The sequence below is a fragment of the Canis lupus genome, chromosome 7 (genome assembly GCF_011100685.1).
Source record: "Canis lupus familiaris isolate Mischka breed German Shepherd chromosome 7, alternate assembly UU_Cfam_GSD_1.0, whole genome shotgun sequence".
Classification (NCBI taxonomy): domain Eukaryota; kingdom Metazoa; phylum Chordata; class Mammalia; order Carnivora; family Canidae; genus Canis; species Canis lupus.
This window is the reverse complement of record NC_049228.1, coordinates 19,273,170-19,293,927: the sequence shown is the minus strand read 5'-3', so window position 1 is coordinate 19,293,927 and position 20,758 is coordinate 19,273,170. Positions and strand designations below refer to the sequence as shown.

Genomic DNA, 20,758 nt, shown 5'->3' with positions numbered 1-20,758 from the left:
AAATTAAGACTTTGAATCATTTATCTTTTAACTGATAGGTAGTTGGAATGGCTGCTAGAGAAAAAAATCATTGAACCCCCAGGGAAAGTAAGTAGGTTTATGAGATGTATGTTTTCATACAAAAATGCAAAGTTTCAGAATTACATCTTGAGAGGACAGTCCAAATCAAACATCTCATCATGGAGATAAACAGACCCTCCAGTTCAGTGGCATTAACATTTGGAGGAAAAAGCAGAATCATAGTTTTTAAAAGGATTACATAGTCTCTCTGTTCCTTCAGGTAAATCATACTAGAAAATGCCCAACAGACAAAGTCAGAGGGGAAAACAGCTCCTACATACAATCGGCAAAGGCAAGAAATAACACACATATCAAAAATAATACCCAAACAAGGGGCATCTGGGTGGTTCAGTTGGTTAAGCAACTAACTCTTGATTTCAGCTCAGGTCATGATCTCAGGATACTAGGATGGAGCCCCGAATCATCCTCACTGCTCAGCAGGGAGTCTGCTCTTCTCTCTCTCCCATTCTTTCTGCCTCTCTCCTCTGCTTGCACGCTCTCTCTCCCTCTCTGTAAAATAAATAATCTTAAAAAAAATGCTTAAGCATGGTGAGTGCTCAAGCATGGCAATTCTGAGCCAACACACACCTTTTTTTGTTACATTAAAAGCAGGCATTAGTCTGACAGTAAAAAGGCTGCTTATGCAATTCTGTAATGTTAAACTTTACTTACAGAGTGTTAGATCCTTAGAACTAAAGTTATAAGGAACAAGGTGCCCCCTGAGAAAAAGATTAATAGAAACATTGATTGCTTTTCAGACTTGATAGTTGCTGCTTTAAAAGGTGGCTTAACAAACCATAAATTAAAAAGAAATTTTAAAAAAGAAATTAAAAAGAATAAAAATCTAAAACACATTAAATTGCTTTCATTTTAGTATGCATCCTCATCCCAGCCTTTTCTACTCCTGAACAGAAAAGTGGAAAAGGGCAGCAATTTGTCAGGAAATCAGGCCCACAGATTTTAGGGATCTGCTGTGCACACTGAGTTCTTTCTTAATCTCTGTTGAGGACCATGAGAAGCAGCAGCACCAAAACCGAAGTATGCACCGAATTCAAGGTTCTTTTTGTTCTTCCAGTTATCACATTCCAAACTAAGCCCAAATGGATTGAAAGGATGACCAAATGTGAACCCAGTTAAAAATTTGTTCAACTTATAAAAGCAAAAGCAGTTATAGGAAAAGAAAACAGTACATCCCGAGGGATCATGTGTTTACGTTGTCTTCCGTGGCATTGAGAACTGGCCAGTCTTGAGTACCTCTGGTTACTGTTCTTTTCACTGTATCAGAATCTGAGCTAAAAAACGTCATCACCTGATGATGGCAGCAGAGGGTGGCAGGGCTAAGAACCCAATATTCATCCCCACGCTGGTTGAGAGTGAGTAAATGTGGTTCTAAAACTAAACGAGAGAAGTCAGAGACTTTCCAACCTTACCTTATGGCTTCTGGCCAAAGCAAGGAAGTGTCATGGAAAGTGTGGAGTGGTGGGGGTGCACAAAGGCACTTGAGGAGGAGGAAAGAAAAAGCAGCATCCCTCAGTTAAGGTAGGGGAGGAGATACAGGGAAAGCCCTGAATTCCTCACTAAAGGCCAGTTTCAAAGGGGCGAAAGGGGGTTACAATCTGTGCTTCAGCCAAGGGTGCTCATGGGAAATGAAGAAAAGTCTTGGGGAGTATGGGGGAGAGGTGGGCAACATTTAAGACTTAAAAAAAGAAACCGGGGTACATCTGGAACATCCCCGCACATCCACCAGTAGGCCCATAGTCTGTGACCTGAAACCTTCACACCTATTATAGCAAGCTACCCCAAGCTGGAGGGCTGTCGCAGGGAGAGAGACAGGCAGGGGAGCAAGGGAAGGAAGAGAGGACAAGGCAGAGACCCAAGCCATGTAATCAGCAGCAAGGAGATTGTACAGTGTGCCTTCTCACAGTTGAGTTAGATGTGCCCCACCGGTTGTGATGGGAATCAATTTGAATATACTTTCATGAGGGTCCTGGGTAGCTCAGTCAAGTGTCTGCCTTTGGTTCAGGTCATGATCCAAGAGTTCTAGGATCAAGCCCTGCAACGGGCCCCCTGCTTAGTGGGAAGTCTGCTCTGCCTCTCCCTCAGCACTTCCCTTCGCTCATGCTCTCTCTCACAAATAAATAAACAATTAAAAAAAAAAAAAAAAGTAAATATACTTTCTTGATCCCAGAAATTCAACTATGTGGACAGTGGTTATACTTGACGGAATGATTTGTTATAGCATAGTATATATCTCCAATGGACAAAAAGTTAGTATCATTTACAGTAGCTTAAGATAGATTGCCTTTGAATGGAAGCTTCCTTTCCAGTACTTTGTGGTTTATAAGACATATCTAGAAAATTTATTACTATGGGAAATGAAGCCTGCTTAAATCAAATGGGGGGGGCTATCATTTCTCTTTTTGCATCATTGCTGTAACATTGTCCTTGGTCTGAGCCATAGATTTAAAAATTGTGAGGGAATGAAGTAATGTTTAAAAGATGGATGATTATACCCATTGAGAACAGACAAGAAGTTCCTCACAACTGAACATTATTCAGTAAAATTGTTAACAACCAAAGTGATGAAAGAACTAAATGAAATGAAGAATGTGTGAACAAGCGGAGGGAGCTGAGGACAAAATAACATCATTTAAAAACCCTTAATAAACTCAGTATACCAAGAAAAAGGAGAAAGATTAATAGAGATCTGAATTGATGTTTTTTACCCAGTGTTAGTACTGATTACTAGTGGGATTTATAGTATCTTTTTGCTTTCATCTCTAATTTCTTGCATTTGTTTAAACTCTTTGTAGTTAGTCTGCATCATAGAAAAAGAAACGTAAAACTTTCAAACATTTCCATTTTGAAAGCTGACATTGAAATCCTTTTTACTTTTTGTAGGGAAGATTAGAACTAGTAGGAAAAGATAGGTGTTCACCTACTGTTGGGTATTGGTGTACACATGTGTTTGAAATCTTTAGGTAACTGCAAAAACAATGGCCCAGCATGAAGAACTGATGAAGAAAACCGAAACAATGAATGTGGTGATGGAGACCAATAAGATGCTAAGAGAAGAGAAAGAGAGGCTAGAACAGGATCTACAGCAAATGCAAGCAAAGGTTTGGAACTTACTAATCAAGATAGAGACATGTCATTTTTAATAATATTAGAATTTTTATATCAGATATTTAAAAAATACTGCCACTATTTTTAGGTAAGAAAACTGGAGTTAGATATTTTACCCTTACAAGAAGCAAATGCTGAGCTGAGTGAGAAAAGTGGTATGTTGCAAGCAGAGAAGAAGTTACTAGAAGAAGATGTCAAACGTTGGAAAGCACGAAACCAGGTAAATCCAATTGAAAATGGAAACGATTTTAAAAAGGGCAACATTTAAGAGATTAAAAAATATTTGATATATTTTTTTAAGAAATAGCTAGTCTATTTCCTTAAATTCCACATTTGTGTTTTTCCTTTATCTCAAATATTTTTGTACCTGATAAAATGGATTTGTCTAGTGTATTGAAGCACTTTAAAAAAGACTTGTTCACTTGAAAATTTTAGGAAAGATAAAACCATATAACACGGTTAGAAACTCGAGTTCTAGATTTAAACAAAAGGTTGGAAATCTGCCTTGCCAGATATTAGTTGTTTAATTTCTGAGAGTTTCTTAATCTTTCTGAGCCTATTTTTCTCATTTGTAAAAATGAAGACATAATACCAGTTTTCATTTTACAAAAAATTTAATAAATGTAAACCAGTTTGCCCAACACCTCACACCTAGAAAATGGTCTAGAATGGTAACTGTTACTTACTATCTGTATAAAATTGTCAAACTTTAGAGCCCATTTACTCCTGTTTTTGTTGCACAAGCCATCTGAAAAATCAAGAAAGGAAGGTCGTCTTCCCAAACGTAGATATATTTTTAAAATTTTGCTGCTGTCTTTCCTGGCTAATGGAATCAGTTACATTTAGCATTATTTTCATATTTTTGTTTCAATTTTAATGATTTAAAGATATAGACGCTTTTTTCTTGTAAATGTCACTTTAATGAAAGTAGATATTTAATATTAAAAGATTATAATTTCTTTGGATTCCTTTATTTTCCTTCTTTGTAACTATTGTGTAATATTTGTTTGCAATTATGAAAAATTATGTATAATGAGTGACATTTACTTTATTTCACTTTTCCATTTTGGCCAGGAGTTTTAGCTAAACAAATTAAAACTTCAGTCTTTGTAGTTTGGTGCTTGATCACCATGTGTATAAGACAACTTATGTCAATGTAATTAGATATTGTTATGTTATTAGCACATTAGTTTTACAGCACATTAGTTTCATAAAGCCTATAAAACCATATTATGCATTTTTTATTATTCTAGCATCTAGTTAGTCAACAGAAAGATCCAGATACAGAAGAATATCGGAAGCTCCTCTCTGAAAAGGAAGTGCATACTAAGCGTATTCAACAGTTGACTGAAGAAATTGGGAGACTTAAAGCTGAAATTGCAAGGTATATGGAAAGAAGCCTTAAACTGTATGAATATATGAAATCTTAAGCAGGTTTATTTCTACTCTTTATATATCAACTCCCCCAAAAGTTTCCTGAGTGTAGAAAGAATAAAACGTGCTAGAGTCCTTACATTTGACTCTCTTTATTACTTTTATGGAGCCAAACAAGCAGTAATTTAATCTTATGCCTTTATATATGATTATTACCTTTTTAAAAATCTTTGGCATGAGTCTAAAGCTAAATGTATTTTCTAAACAGTCAAAATAACTTTTGCAAGTAGGATTTTCTTTTGCTTAGCATGTATTTCTGAGTATTTTTAAAGTGTATATAATAAAGGAAGTTCTTAAATTAGAAATTTTTTTTAATGAGCTTATAGTGAACTATTGCCCTTTTAAAGTTAAAAAATTTAGGGGTGCTTGGGTGGCTCAGTTGGTTAAGCATCTGACTCTTGACTTTGGCTCAGGTCATGATCTTGGTGTCATGATCTTGGCGGTGAGATCCAGCCCCATGTTGGGCTCTGCACTCAGCCAGGAGTTTGCCTGAGAGTCTTCCTCTTCCTTTGCCCCTCCCCCTGCTCAGGGTCATGTGCCTAAGTGCTCTGTGGCTTTCAAATAAATAAATCTTTAAAAAATAAAGTTAAGAAATTTAATATTAACATTAATGTTTCTGGTTTACCTTTTTTTTTTTTTTAAGTTTTAGTGTTATTTGTATGTCAGCCCCTACTTGTATAAAGCTTGGCAGCTTACAAATCTCTCATATATTCTCTCTCTTTTTTAACAGTCTGGCATTTTAAGTAGGAGAGATAATACTTAATTTCAAAGATGAGGAAACTAAGATTCAGAAAGGTACCCAAGGTCACAGTTAGTAGTTGTTAAACCCTTGCTCTTAATTAAGGTCACCTGATTTCAAATTTAGTTTATGATAAAGTACAGGGGTTGGCAGACTCACTTTCGTGCCTGTTTTCGCACAGCCTGTAAACAAAGAAAAATGTTCTTATTTTTAACGTATTGTAAAAAAGGAAGAACATGTGACAGAGACTACATGTGGACTAATGTATCTATTCGACTCCCAATATGGTAGAAAGTATAAATTTTATTACCAGGCAGAAGTACTGCCTTAAGTACTGTGTACCAACATTTGATTACTGTGCAAAGTTGTACGTGTTACTTAACCACTTGTAGCTCAGGTTTTCTCTAAAATGGGCATATATGCCTTTGTAATAAGCAAATAAAATCTTTCCAAAAGACCACAGATTCATAATTTAAGGAATTATCTTTTGGAGTGTGTGTTTTAGGATTTTAAAATAAACATACAAAAAAAAAAACATACTAAAGCAAATGGTAATGTAAATTAAAGGATTTAAAAATTTTTAAGAAGTGTCATATATTTATCTTTTTCCCTTACCCCATTTTTTGTTTGTTTAGATCAAATGCATCATTGACCAACAACCAGAACTTAATCCAGAGTCTAAAGGAAGATTTAAATAAAGTGAGAACTGAAAAGGAAACCATTCAGAAGGACTTAGATGCTAAAATAATTGATATCCAAGAAAAAGTCAAAACTATTACTCAAGTCAAGAAGATTGGGCGTAGATATAAGACTCAGTATGAGGAACTTAAAGCACAACAGGATAAGGTATGTTGAAACAATTTTCTGTCTCTCTCACACTCTACACATGTATAATTTTTTGACGTACACAATATTGTTTTATGTACTTTATACACGTATATAATGATTTTGAAAAGTCTTATTTCTTTATAATTTTTATTATTGGTCTTTAGGTTGTGAACATGAATGTAAGCTTATATTGATAATCTTTATTTGGCTTAAAATTAGTTCTTTAATATGCATCAAATTTCACTGTAAGTTCATAAAGAAATTTTAGTAAATGTTAGGTATTTTAGTTCAGTTTTCCAGTCTTAAATATAGTCCCTTTTCAAACCTGTTCTTGTAACTCACTGCTGATTAAAATTGTGTATATCAAAAAATGATCGTTCTTTATAATTAATCAGGCTTTATAGTATTACGTGAGTAGTGTGCATTAACCACCTATCAAAAAGAATTTTTTAGTTCTTATTACATTTCAAATCTGAATTAATTCCCAAAAGTAAAAAAACTTGTATGTTGACTTACATATTTAGCACCTGTTAGATTAGAAAATATAGTTTAAAAATCCAGAATCCTTACCCGTTGATGATGACTGCTATTAACACTTTAGTATGCTTTTCCTAACATACGTGTAATGTGTTTTTCCAAAGAAATAGGATCGTTTGTATATTTTTTGTAACTTGCTTTTTCACCTCACTCATTACTATAAAAATTTCTGTATCAAACATTTGCAATGCAGCATCATTTTGATTAGATGGCTAATATTCAGTTGTATGGAAAACACTAACTTATTTAACTAATTCCGTACTCTCAGACATTAGAGTTATTCCGTAGAATATTCATCTGTGAATAACCTTTAAGATAAATTTCTTTGCTTAGTTTTGGTTATTTCCTTAGATGAACTTTTAGAAGGGGAATTATTGAGTATAAATGTGAAAGTATATTATTATTATTACTGCTTGTCTTTTTTTTTTTTTTTTTTTTTTTTCTGCTTTCTTTTTTTTTTTTTTTTTTTCTGCTTGTCTTTTTAGGTTATGGAGACCTCGACTCAGTCTTCTGGAGACCACCAGGAACAGCATGTTTCAGTTCAAGAAATGCAGGAGCTCAAAGAAACCCTCAATCAAGCCGAAACAAAGGCCAAATCACTAGAGAGTCAAGTAGAAAATCTGCAGAAGGTATGAGTGTGAGAGAAGGGAACAATGTATGTCCCTGATTCTTTGCTTATTAAATATCTGAAGAAATAGATGTTAAAACACTGGCACTTTGTCTTATCATATGGAAATATATTATCTTTGTTATGTATATTTATCTTTTATACCTGAATGACTTATGTACATAAATAGTATCCAGTCATCAAGTATCCACTATAATGGTGGCTTGACCACCATTTTACATTTATACTTCCATTTAATCTAAATATGCAAATTAATATATTTTAATTCTGTGCCACATACAGTTTATATTGATTTGCTTGAATTATGTGGTGAATACTTTGCTTTCCTTTAAAAGACATTATCTGAAAAAGAGGCAGAAGCCAGAAATCTGCAGGAACAAACTGTGCAGCTTCAGTGTGAGCTTTCACGACTTCGTCAGGATCTTCAGGATAGAACCACACAAGAGGAGCAGCTCCGACAGCAGATAACTGAAAAGGAAGAAAAAACAAGAAAGGCCATAGTAGCAGCAAAATCAAAGATTGCACATTTAGCTGGTAAATTTTTGTATCTGCTGAAATTTGAACTTGATAGTGAAAGTTGGTTATTTGATGCAGACTTAAAGTTCAGTGGGAAAGAACTAAGTGAATACTATAAAGTGATTTCTGTGCATGTGCTTTAAATGTGGGGCAAAGGGGTGTGCCTGGGTGGCTCGGTTGAGTGTCTGACTCTTGATTGCAGTTCAGGTCGTGATCTCAAGGTTGTAATTTCAAGCCCTGCATTGGGCTCCATGCCCAATATATACATAATGCTTATTTAATTAGACATAAATTTGAGCAGTCTGAATTTTCAAATGATGAGACTGTCCCTCATCTATTTAGGAATCTTTCCTGTTGGCTAGTAACAGGAAGTGCTGTAGTCCTTGCTTTGTCATATAACTGTTAGTACCTTCTGTTGGTGATCCTTTGGGTCCACAGTGTGCTGTTCAGAGGCCTTCTGTAAACTTGTAGGTGGCACTGGATCTTATCAGCCCAGTGATTTTACTGCGCCTCACTTCTCTGAGGCCCTCCAGCCCTTCAGGGAGAATATCACATCCAGTTTGTGAAGGGCCCAGGGCTGCAGTGTTCTGGACCTTACTGCACCTTGCTTGCTATTCTGCTTAGTGGGTAAATGCCCAGTCAGCTAAGCTTTTGTAAGCAGTGTTTTTAATGGTCTGTAATACAGTGTTTCAGCTATTTCATTAAAAAAAAAAAAAAAAAAAAGTTACCTAATTATTTTTAGTATGTGCTTTAGATTATATGAAATGAAAATTTGGCAGTTTATAATATTTTTATATTTTAATAATAAGATTGAAATACTAAAGGCTATGTAAAAGGACTTCAAATTGCAATTTATGGGGTATCCTTTATCTTTATGAGATCTTAGAGAAAGTTACATATTTTTATGTTGCAGTAAATATATTTTATGTTGGACTAATAGATATAGCTATGTTTAGAATCAGAATTAATTGTGGATGTTAAAGCTCAGAAATAGAATCTGCTAACAACCCTAGTATACCTATGAAATATGTAAATGTTCTTTACTTCCAGTGTTTGTTTGTAATATTAATAGAATCACATGGTTACTTCTTTAGGTGTAAAAGATCAGCTAACTAAAGAAAATGAGGAGCTTAAACAAAGGAATGGAGCCTTAGATCAGCAGAAAGATGAATTGGATGTTCGAATGACTGCTCTTAAGTCCCAGTATGAAGGTCGAATTAGTCGCTTGGAAAGAGAACTCCGAGAGCATCAAGAGAGACACCTTGAGCAGAGAGATGAGCCTCAAGAACCTACTAATAAGGTGATTAGCTAATTCTGTGTCAATAACAAATCATTTTGTCCTTGTGCATTTTACTTGAAGGTGTCTGGTGATTTAGAAGCCTTCATCAGTGAATTTTGGCTAAGCTAAATATACAGAGAGAATAGAAGCAAACTATTTTGATGGCATTGCTTAGTGAACTCTTATAGAATAGGCAAAATAATCCATAGTTTTCTTTTTATAGGTCCCAGAACAGCAGAGACAAATCACACTGAAAACAACTCCAGCTTCTGGTGAAAGAGGAATGTGAGTTTTAGTTCTTTCACAGTTTGTTTATCTTGCTTTTTTTTTTTTTTTTCTTTTAAAGTTCAGGCAAGATCTATGGGAAGAAGACAAATCTAAGTTATAAAAATGTGTACTAAAGAGTTGTTTATTTGTGCAAAACTGCATCATGTAGTTGCCAGCCCTTTTTTCCAGAACTCTTGTTTTCAGCATACTTTCAGTCCTATCAGGTAGAGCTTTAGTGGCAAAGATACCTTTCATCTTTTAGACTTCTGGAGGCTACTGATCTTCTCTGTGATGTTATGTGATAACAAATATAAGAAGCTAGGCTAAGATTTGAGTTCAGTGTTCAACAGTTGAATACATTCTACATTGTCAGAATGTTCCATTTACAGAGTTACAGAATATCTCCTGCATAGTTTTTAATGCTTGAATGTAAAACTAACTTTTTCAATAAGAGTTTTAAAATATTTAGTGAACAAAAAATACAGAATTATGCTCTATAATTTTTTATCTAAAAAGTACCAAAAGGAAAAATAGAATTAAGTAGGGTCTGAGTTCATATCTCGATTATAGTTGCTGAACACTTACTTGAGGAAACACATGGATGTTGCTTTTTTTGTTTTTTTAAAGCTATATTGAGATCAGTTAACCCCACAATTCACCTAAAGTACAACTCAATGTGTTTATTTATTTTAATTCCAGTATAATTAAAATACAGTGTCAGGATCCCTGGGTGGTGCAGCGGTTTGGCGCCTGCCTTTGACCCAGGGCGCGATCCTGGAGACCCGGGATCGAATCCCACGTCAGGCTCCCTGCATGGAGCCTGCTTCTCCCTCTGCCTATGTCTCTGCCTCTCTCTCTCTCTCTCTGTGTGACTATCATAAATAAATAAAAATTAAAATAAAATAAAATAAAATAAAATAAAATAAAATACAGTGTCATATTAGTTTCAGGTGTACAATATAGTAGTTTAGCAATTCTGTGTTACTTGGTTGCTGATCACAAGTGCACACTTAATCCCCTTCACCTATTTCACACATACCCCCTCTCCCCTTCCCTCTGGTAACCACCAGGGTGTTCTCTGTATTTAAGAGTCTGTATTTTGTTTGTCTCTTTTTTTCTGTTTGTTTTGTTCCTTAAATTTCACATGTGAGTGTAAAATCATATGGTATTATAGCAAGATTTTGGTCTTTTATGGCCGAGTAATATTCCATTGTGTACATATACCATATTTTCTTTTTCTTTTTTTTTAATTTCTTTAAGATTTTATTTATTCAAGAGAGAGAGAGAGAGAGAAGCAGAGACATAGGTAGAGAGAGAAGCAGTCTCCATGCAGGAAGCCTGATGTGGGACTCAATCCCCCCAGACTCCAGGATCACACCCTGAGCTAAAGGCAGACATTCAACTGCTGAGCCCCTCAGGCGTCTCTATACCATATTTTCTTTATCCATTCATCTATTGATGGACACTTGGCCTGCTTTCCATTCTTTGGCTAATGTCAGTAATGCTGCAGTAAATACAAGGATGCATATATCTTTTCAAATTAGTGTTTTCATATTGATTTTGTAAATACCCAGTAGTGGGATAACTGGATCATATGTTAATTCCATTTTTAATTTTTTAAGTGCCCTCCATATGTTTTCCAGAGTGGCTGCATCAATTTACATCTCTACCAACAGTGCACAAGGCTCCATTTTCTCCACATCCTTGTCAATACTTATTTTTTGTCTTTTTAGTACTAGCCCTCTGACTTGTATAAGGTGATATCTCATTATGGTTTTTTTCCATTTCCCTGATAATTAGTGATGTTGAGCATTTTTTCATGTGTTTGTTGCCATCTGTATGTCTTTTTTTTGGAGAAAAGTCTGTTCATGTCTTCTGCCTACTTTTTAATTGGATTCTTTGGGTTTTTGGTGTTGAATTGTGTGAATTCTTTTTTTTTTTTTTTTGGCATGAATTCTTTATATAATTTGAATATTAACTCCTTATCAGATAAATCATTTACTAATATCTTCTGCCATTCAGTACATTGTCTTTTTGTTCTGTTGATCGTTTCCTTTGCTGTGTAGAAACTTTGTATTTTGATATAGTCCCGATCGTTTATTTTTGCTTTTGTTTTCCTGGTCTCAGGAGACATAATCTAGAAAAATGTTGCTGTGACCAGTGTCAGAGAAATTACTGCCTGTGCTCTCTTCTAGGATTTTTCTGGTTTCAGGTCTCATATTTAGATCTTTAATTCATTTTGAGTTTATTTTTTATGGTGTAAGAATGTGGTCCAGTTTCATTCTTTTGTATTTAGCTGTCCAGTTTTCCCAACACCATTTGCTAAAGAGACATTTCCCATATATACTTGCTCCCTTTGTTATAGATTAACTGACTATATAATTATGGGTTTATCTCTGGGCTATTTTGTTCCATTGATCTTATGTCTATTTGTGTGCTAGTATACTGTTTTGATTACTATGGTATATCTTAAAATCTGGGATCACAATACATCCAGTTTTGTTCTTTTTAAAGATTACAGTATGTGGTGCTTTTTCTTTTTTTGGTAGAGCATATGTACTTTATAAGGCATATTTATAGCAATTTCTTATGAACCGTTATTCTTGCATTTTCCTCCTCTGTAAGTGCCAGCACATCAGATCCACCAACAGCCAATATCAAGCCAACTCCTGTTGTGTCTACTCCAAGTAAAGTGACAGCTGCAGCTATGGCTGGGAATAAGTCAACACCCAGAGCTAGTATCCGCCCAATGGTCACACCTGCAACTGTTACAAATCCTACTACTACCCCAACAGCTACAGTGATGCCCACTACACAAGTAGAATCACAGGAAGGTAAGTAAAATAGTAACAGATATGATTGGATTGACTGCTTGCTTAGATTTATTATGAGAAGATAGTAACTTCAAGGATAAATGAGGCTTCCACTAAGCTAAAGTCAACATACAGTAAAAGTGGGTAGTTAATATTTTCAAGGGTATGCCTCTTAGAATACTCATTAATGCAGCGAATTTCCTCCCTCCTCCCATCCCTTCCTTTCTGCTTTGTTTTGTTTTTAAGCTGAAGGAGGGGGGAAAATAGCGCACCTTTAAGTATATAGCATGTTTTTCCAAGGCCAACATTTTTACTTCTCATGGCTAAGGAAGATATGAAATCTACCTTGGAGAACCATACTAAATCACTGGTTCAACCCAGACCCCACTTTTTCACTGAAACTGTCTCACTTTTTCATTACTTTTTCCACTTTGTTCCCCTGGGTAGTTTCTTACACATTACTGATGCTTAATAAAAATTTATAATTTATCTTTGAGCTTCTTTGATTCATTTATCTTACTTGGTTATAATTTAAATAAAATCATAAGTGCAAAGAGTTTTAGATACTTATTTAACTGTATTTATCTAATTTAGATTAATTAAATAAGCTAATTGGATATTTAATTACCTAAAAATTAGATATTTAATTAGTTAAGTAATAATTTAATTACAGTTTAATTACACCTATACACTACTGTATCAGTCACACAGGTAACACAAAAATACATAATACATTACCCACGCTGTTTTTGCTTAGTGAGTGGTGAGAGGTATGTATACAAATCACTATGCAAAACATTACCTATAACACAGTAGGGAGGGAAAAATCTAGCTTTGCTAAGAATAGAAGACTTAATATATTAAATATTATTTTTCAGCTATGCAATCAGAAGGGCCTGTGGAACATGTTCCAGTTTTTGGAAGCACAAGTGGTTCTGTCCGTTCTACTAGTCCTAATGTCCAGCCTTCTATCCCTCAACCCATTTTAACTGTTCAGCAACAGACACAGGCTACAGCTTTTGTGCAGCCCACCCAACAGAGTCATCCTCAGATTGAGCCTGCAAATCAAGAGCTATCCCCCAACATAGTAGAAGTTGTACAGAGTTCACCAGTTGAGCGTCCTTCTACTTCCACAGCAGTATTTGGCACTGGTAATCTGGAATTTATTTTAAATTGTGAATTTTTATTTTTTGGTAAGCTTAATTTTAAGATGAAGTTAGAGTAGACCTGTGCATTTGTAGTTCATTGGATATAAAATACACCTCTTGAGTATTTGTACATACTTGTTTTCTAACAGGTATTAGAAAGGATGAATAAATTCCTAACACTTAGTTTCATGTTTACTACTAGATCACTTGTTTTTGTCATTCACATCTTTCTTTCCTTCCGGTTATTTTGACTGATTTTAAAAGTGATACAACTCCATAACATTTTACATCATTTAATTCAGGTCCTGAGAAAAAAGACATGTAAGAGAAGACCATATAAGGATTTTCAAAAAAATAATAATAATAAGGATTTTCAAATCTAAACATACAATATAAATTTTTTATCCTAGGAGTCTCAGGTTTTATAACTATAGAAGGTGTTATGTAAACTTTGCAACTGTATATCAGTACACAGTGAATCGAATGCATTGCTATAAAAGTCAATGGGGTTTCTTAACCACAGATAAGATTGATAGTATAAGACCATTAATTCAAAGCACAGGTTGCTCTTTGTTTACATAGATTAGCAGGAATAAATTATGTTGAATTGTTAATTAAGTGTTCACTGTCATTCTTTAGTTAAATGGCCAAAATACTTCAAAAATTAACTTTGTCTCAATGAGTTTATCAACTTCTGATTCAAAATTTAAATTATGTCATTTCAAAGTGTCAGCTACCCCAAGTTCTTCTTTGCCTAAACGGACACGTGAAGAGGAAGAGGATAGTACCATAGAAGCATCAGACCAGGTCTCTGATGATACAGTGGAAATGCCTCTTCCAAAGAAGTTGAAAAGTGTTACCCCGGTAGGAACTGAGGTAAGATATTCTTTCAGTTACAACATTATTAGGTGAATGGACCTGTTGGGGCCAGAATCCATTACCTAGAAAACTCTTTATTGAACTTAGTACAAAGTTTCATCTTACAGTTCAGATACTGTTGCTGTTGCCAACATATTTTTCTAGGTCTTATTATATCTTTAATTGAATTATTTCTCATTTCAATTAAAAAACAGATATAGGGGCACCTGGGGTGGCTCAGTTGGTTGGTTAAGTGATTGACTCTTAATTTCCACTCAGGTAATGATCTCAGGGTTGTGAGATCGAGCCCTGCTTTGGGCTCTGCACTCGGTGTGGAGCCTGCTTAAGATTTTCTCTTTCCCTTTCCCCTGTCCTTCCTCCCCACCACCCCCCTTAAAAACAAACAAACAAAAAAAGCAAAAAAGACCTACAGTTATAAAAACTTAAGTTGTATTCCATTTGAAAGTTGGGTGTTTCTTAATTCAAAGAATAAAGAGTTTAAGTTTTGTGGACATTTTAAACTATTGTCTGCCATTTTTTTCTCAGATTAATCAAAACTGTATTCCTTTATTTTCTTTTTTTTTTTATTCCTTTATTTTCTGTTGTTGAAGCCAAAACTGTAATGAATTAAATTTTACTCCAAAACATTAAGACTACTAAATTAATTTCATTACCATGTATTTAACTAGTGTTTGTAAATCTTATTTATGTAGAAGTGGAACGTGATTAATTACATTATATAAATATAAGAATATTTCTGTTGTAGTGCTTCATAAAATTATAGAGTTAAGTTTTATTTTATTGGGGGAGAACTAGCTGAAGAGATGACACTTCATCTAGTAAATTGATCTGGTTAGCACACTTTTTATGTTATGATTCAGGAAGAAGTTATGGCAGAAGAAAGTACTGATGGAGAGGTAGAAACTCAAGTATACAATCAAGATTCTCAAGATTCCATTGGAGAAGTAAGTAAAACATATTTAAGGTAGCAAATTGTTGCTTTTAATGAATGAAATTGGCTTTGGCAAATTGAAACATTATTTGTACTTCTTTTTAACTTGATGCTTTTATATTTAATAAAATACTAGAATTACCATTGCAGTTTCTACTTTGCTTTACTTCTAATTAGAATTCTGCCTTCTAAACTTTGTTAAAGAAATTGTTTTGTTTATGGGGCACCTGGGTGGCTTAGTCAGTTAGGCATCCTACTCTTGATTTCAACTCCAGTCATAATCCTCAGTGTCATGAAACTCGAGCCCTGGGTCAGGCTCCATGCTTAGCACTGAGTCTGCTTGTCCCTCTCCCTGTGCTCCCCTCCCCTCGACTCCCCACGTGAGCATGCTCTCAAATAAATAAATCATTTTTTAAAAATGTTTTTGCTTATACTTAGCACAGATCTTTGCAGGCTAAGAGTTTGTCATGAGTGAAGATTATCCAATGCTAATTATTTGGAAGTATGAGTGCTGGTTGAGTCTTGAGTTACTCCATAGTGCCCCTTTCGTGGTCCTCTGTTGCTCTCTCCTCTCTTGCTTCTCTTACTAAATTAAAATAACCTGTGAAAGGAAGTGCATTTATATATTTTTTCATTTTTTTGAACTCTTAAGTTAGGCTTTTCCAGAGGTAGCCTCACTAGGGGAAATATGTAGACTTTGAAGCTACAAACCATTTGGTTCCATTCCTGACTATACCACTAAGAAGCTTTGTGACTATGGGAAGTCATTGATTCTCTCTAAGCCTTGGTCTTCTAATCTGTTAGAATAATATAACATTATTTTTAGTGTATTGTAAAGTACCTAAAATAACACCTGCCACACATTAAGTGCTCAAAATATTATTTACTTTTCTTCCATCTCCTGCCACACTAATTGGGAATGCATAATATAGTAATATTAATAGCTAAACTACTAATAAACACAGTTCATTACTCTGTATGCCAAGTATTGTTCTAAGAAATTAGCATTTATTAACTAACTGAATCTTTAACAGCCCTGTTGCATAGGTGAAGAAACTGATAATCAGATAAGTGACATACCCAAGTTCTGATAGTGCTGGCACTGAGACTTGAACTTAGGGTATCTAGTTTCCAGTTATACTCCTTAGCTTGAAACAGTACATTCTGTCTGGATAAATTTTCAGGATCATTTATTCTAAAATTATCTACATAAAATTAAGGAACTATCTCAAGTTAATCATCAGCAACCATAGATTGCAAGTGAATCTTGGTTTCTTCTAGATGCATTAATTTTTAAGTTAATTTTTCCTGTTTTCCTTGACTAAGAACAGAAAACTAAACCTTAAAGATAAATGCATAGTACTCTCAATGGTCTCCATTTCATGGATCGTTCAGAGTATCATATCTAAAGAGCGTAATACCAATTTTGAAATAACATGTGAATTTCTAATTTATTGCCAGACTTGGTTAAATTATACTAAAATCTTCTGTGCAAAGCTTTTTATTGAGATTGGCAAAATTATCTATGAATCAGAAGTACCATTTGGTTTTCCATTCCACTTTTAGCTCTATCTACTGAATGCATAATGGTTCGTTTTTCTGATTTTTTGATGATGGAGCAGATGTTCTTTATAAATGTTGCTTTTTTTGAAATAAGCATGTCACTTTGAAGCACATTTTTAATTATACCATGAATTACTCATTTTTTTCCATTACAACAAATATAATCCTTATGAATGAGTTCACAAGACATTGTTTCAGGCTTATATAAAAAATAGATTTTGCCAGGTGCTTAACTTGAAAAGTAGACATTTAATTTCTTTATAGTAAATAACAAAAATAAAGGTTTTTTTTTAAGATTTTCGGGGGGGTGGGGCAGAGACACAGGCAGAGGGAGAAGCAGGCTCCATGCAGGCAGCCTGACATGGGACTCGATACTGGGTTTCCAGGATCAGGCCTTGGGCTGAAGGTGGCAATAAACCGCTGAGCCACCCAGACTGCCCTAAAGTTTTTAAATTATAGTTTATCTCGGTAGCTAACAAGATGGAATTGTGAGGATGAATTAAGCAAAGAATTATTTTAGTATCTAATGTCTTTAATGTGACTCGAAGGCTTAAGATAGTTTAGGGGGAGAAGTGTCTTCGTAAAATGACAATAATAAAAGCTTATTTTATTTAGTATGCTTCCCAGACTATTTCTGGTTTAGGGAATAAACCTTTTTTTAAATAATAAGTTGCGGGCCCATGGATATTCTTTTTTTTTAGTTTGGTTTGCAACTGCACTGTCAACTAACCATATTGGCTCTTGAACACTTCAAATATAGCTAGTCTGAATTGAGATAGACTGCGAGTATAAAATATACATTGGGTTTTAAAGACTTACTACAAATTTCAAAAGGTAGTATATCTGATTAAAATTCTTAGTTTGATTACTTATTGGAATATTTTGTATATATTAATACTGTTAAACTAATTTTACTTGTTCCATTTGTTTTTAATTTTAAGTGATTACTTAAAAAAATTAAAATCATGTATGTGACTCATATTGTGGATTACAGTATGTTTCTGTTGAACAACGCTTGATCTACAATATCACACTGGTAGTTTTGAATACACCTATATTTTTATATATATGTTTTTTTCTTTTTTATTGGAGTATTAGTCAATGAGGTTTATAATAATTATTCTATAGGAAGACAATAAAGATTCCCAATGATTTATTTTCTTTAGTGTGTGTTTCAAATTAACTCTTCCCTTTTTTTTAAGATTTTTATTTATTTTTAGGGAGAGAGAAAGAACACACGAGTAGGGGGAGGGGCATAGAAAAGGGAGGAGAAAGAATCTCAGGCTGACTCTGTGCTGAGCATGGAACCAAGGGAGCTCAATACTGGGCTCGATCTCATAACCTGAGCCAAAATCAAGAGTCAGACTCTTAATTGAGCTACTCATGTACCCCAAATTAACTCTGTTTTTATTCTTTTTTTAAAGTTTTTTTTTTTTTTTTTTTTTATTTTATTTCCTTAGCTAGCAAGAGAGTAGATGAGTGGAGGGGAGGGACAGAGGGAGAGGGAGAAGCAGACTTCTCACTGTGAAGGGAGCCTGATGAGGCATCAATCCCAGGACCCCAGGACTATGACGTGAGCCAAAGGTAGACACTCCAATGATTGAGTCACGCAGGCACCCTAATTCTGCTTTTAAAAAACCTATTTTAAAAATAAAATACTACTAGTCCACAAGTATTTTATTGTCCTAGGTATACAGTATCTCCCTGATACTTTCAGGTATATTTGACTTTCTCATTTTTTTTTTTTAAGTTTTCATTTTTTTACTCTTAAAGGGAGTTACTCAGGGAGATTATACTCCAATGGAAGACAGTGAAGAAACCTCTCAGTCTTTACAAATAGACCTTGGACCACTTCAGTCAGATCAGCAAACAACAACTTCATCCCAAGATGGTCAGGGCAAAGGAGATGATGTCATTGTAATTGACAGTGATGATGAAGAAGAGGATGATGATGAAAATGATGGAGAACATGAGGTAAATCATCCATTGTTTTTAAACTGCTGGATGAAATGCACAAATCCTTACCACTGATCACTCGTCCATAACATTTGATTCCCTGTCAGTTTATTCTTTTTTTTTTTTTTTTTTTTTTAAGAATTTATTTACTTATTCACGAGGCACAGAGAGAGGCAGAGACACAGCAGGCAGAGGGAGAAGCAGGCTCCACGCCAGGAGCCCAACCTGGGACTGGATCCTGGGTCTCCAGGTTCACACCCTGGGCTGAAGGCGATGCTAAACTGCTGAGCCATCCGGGCTGCCCCCTTGTCGGTTTAAATAGATTATTTTTATTTAACATTATTTATTATTTAGTTCTGAAATTAACATATGATGAAATTAAGCATAGAACAAGTGATGAAAAATCATTTTTTTTATTGTCAAGCCCTTTAAGATTTGCTAAATTTTTTAATTAAACTTAATTTTAAATATTACTGCTAAGAGACTAGATTTAATTATAAGGTCTGTCATTTCTGTAGATAAGAAACTAGGGTATTTTTTTTGTATAGTCCCATAATTTTTTTCAAAAATAATAGAGGATTTTTTTTCTAATTGAAGCATATTTTAAGTGAACTTAAATTTTATTTATTTTATTTTAGGAATTAATCCTATATTGACAACCACTCATTTTAGATCCTTAATCAAACAATGTTTTTAAAAGCTCATAGTATAATTTCATGATTTGTTTTCTTCCATGCCACTTTTGAAATTTAGAAATAAAGTGGCATCTGACACTTTGTGAACATCTGGGAGCTTTGATCTTTGAACTAATCTCATGAACAGTTAGAATATAGAACTGATTATTATTGTACTCTTCCCAGTAAGCCTCACGATTTTGGTATTTGCTGCCACTGAACCAATTCCATATAGTTCTCAGGACAATTCTTATGTCCTGATAAGTGGTATGTAATTGAAATTTTTAAACATGCTATTAAGAAATGCAGGATATGTGTGCTACATCTTAGATCTTTGTTTTTACTTGGGCACGTGTCTACCAGGATTATGAAGAGGATGAAGAAGATGATGACGATGATGAAGATGACACAGGCATGGGAGACGAGGGTGAGGATAGTAACGAAGGCACTGGTAGTGCAGATGGCAATGATGGATATGAAGCTGATGATGCTGAGGTAACTGGCTAGAACTGTAACTATCCACTTTCTTCAAGAATTTGCTAGAAAACATACTGTTTTCCAAGGATATTCAAAGAACAGTAAAATGTTTTATACTTCCTTATTTGTTGTTACTGTGGTTCAGTTTGGTTATTATGTTTTAAGATAATTGTTTATTTGCTCTTAGTCATTGTATTTTGTTGATAGGGTGGTGATGGGACTGATCCAGGCACAGAAACAGAAGAAAGTATGGGTGGAGGTGAAAGTAATCAGAGAGCTGCTGATTCTCAAAACAGTGGTGAGACCTTTTTTCATCTCTTTTTAATTGAATGCTTCTGGTAATATCATCGAAGCAAAGATTGCATTTAATTATCATGTAGGTAATAACACTCGGTTAGTAAATTGGCAAACAAGAGATTGGCTTATTTCTAGCTTTACTATTCTCTCATAAAGTCTACTCTTTCTCTTGGATTGGACAGAACTCAATAGCACTCTCATGCTGATTCAAATATCTTTTGACATTAAACAGCTACCAGCCCCCAGCTTTCTGCTACAACCTACAGCAAAGAGAAAAAACAGATCTGCAGTCCTCCTCAGGGTCTGTTGGCTGGAGAGAGAAAAGTGGCTGTCTTGCCTTGCCATTGTAGACTTCAGAATATTTATCACTGTAGAGTATTACTGTCTTTTTTAGCATATCAGACTTCTCTAAGATTCCAGTGTTCTGAAATCTATAAAGTATTACAAATGCAATGTATTGCTGCTATTTTTATTAAGTTAAATGAGGGACACCTGGGTGGCTCAGTGGTTGAACGACTGCCTTCAGCTCAGGGTGTGATCCTGGAGTCCTGGGATTGAGTACCACATTGGGCTCCCCACAGGGAACCTGCTTCTCCCTCTGCCTCT

At 34.7% G+C, this 20,758-nt stretch overlaps 1 protein-coding gene across 2 annotated transcripts in view; it reads left to right on the top strand.

Annotated features, from left to right (window-relative positions):
• TPR (translocated promoter region, nuclear basket protein) overlaps positions 1–20,758 on the top strand; it is a 65,744-nt gene that overhangs the window by 31,462 nt on the left and 13,524 nt on the right. For both annotated transcript variants that reach the window (XM_038542317.1, XM_038542316.1), the window contains exons 28-42: positions 3,042–3,179; positions 3,275–3,406; positions 4,440–4,570; positions 5,995–6,205; positions 7,210–7,353; positions 7,688–7,886; positions 8,963–9,168; positions 9,371–9,432; positions 12,040–12,248; positions 13,106–13,378; positions 14,103–14,251; positions 15,115–15,198; positions 18,522–18,722; positions 19,742–19,873; positions 20,063–20,153. In XM_038542317.1, the coding sequence (XP_038398245.1) occupies positions 3,042–3,179; positions 3,275–3,406; positions 4,440–4,570; positions 5,995–6,205; positions 7,210–7,353; positions 7,688–7,886; positions 8,963–9,168; positions 9,371–9,432; positions 12,040–12,248; positions 13,106–13,378; positions 14,103–14,251; positions 15,115–15,198; positions 18,522–18,722; positions 19,742–19,873; positions 20,063–20,153 (2,362 nt within the window). The remainder of the gene's footprint in view (positions 1–3,041; positions 3,180–3,274; positions 3,407–4,439; positions 4,571–5,994; positions 6,206–7,209; positions 7,354–7,687; positions 7,887–8,962; positions 9,169–9,370; positions 9,433–12,039; positions 12,249–13,105; positions 13,379–14,102; positions 14,252–15,114; positions 15,199–18,521; positions 18,723–19,741; positions 19,874–20,062; positions 20,154–20,758) is intronic.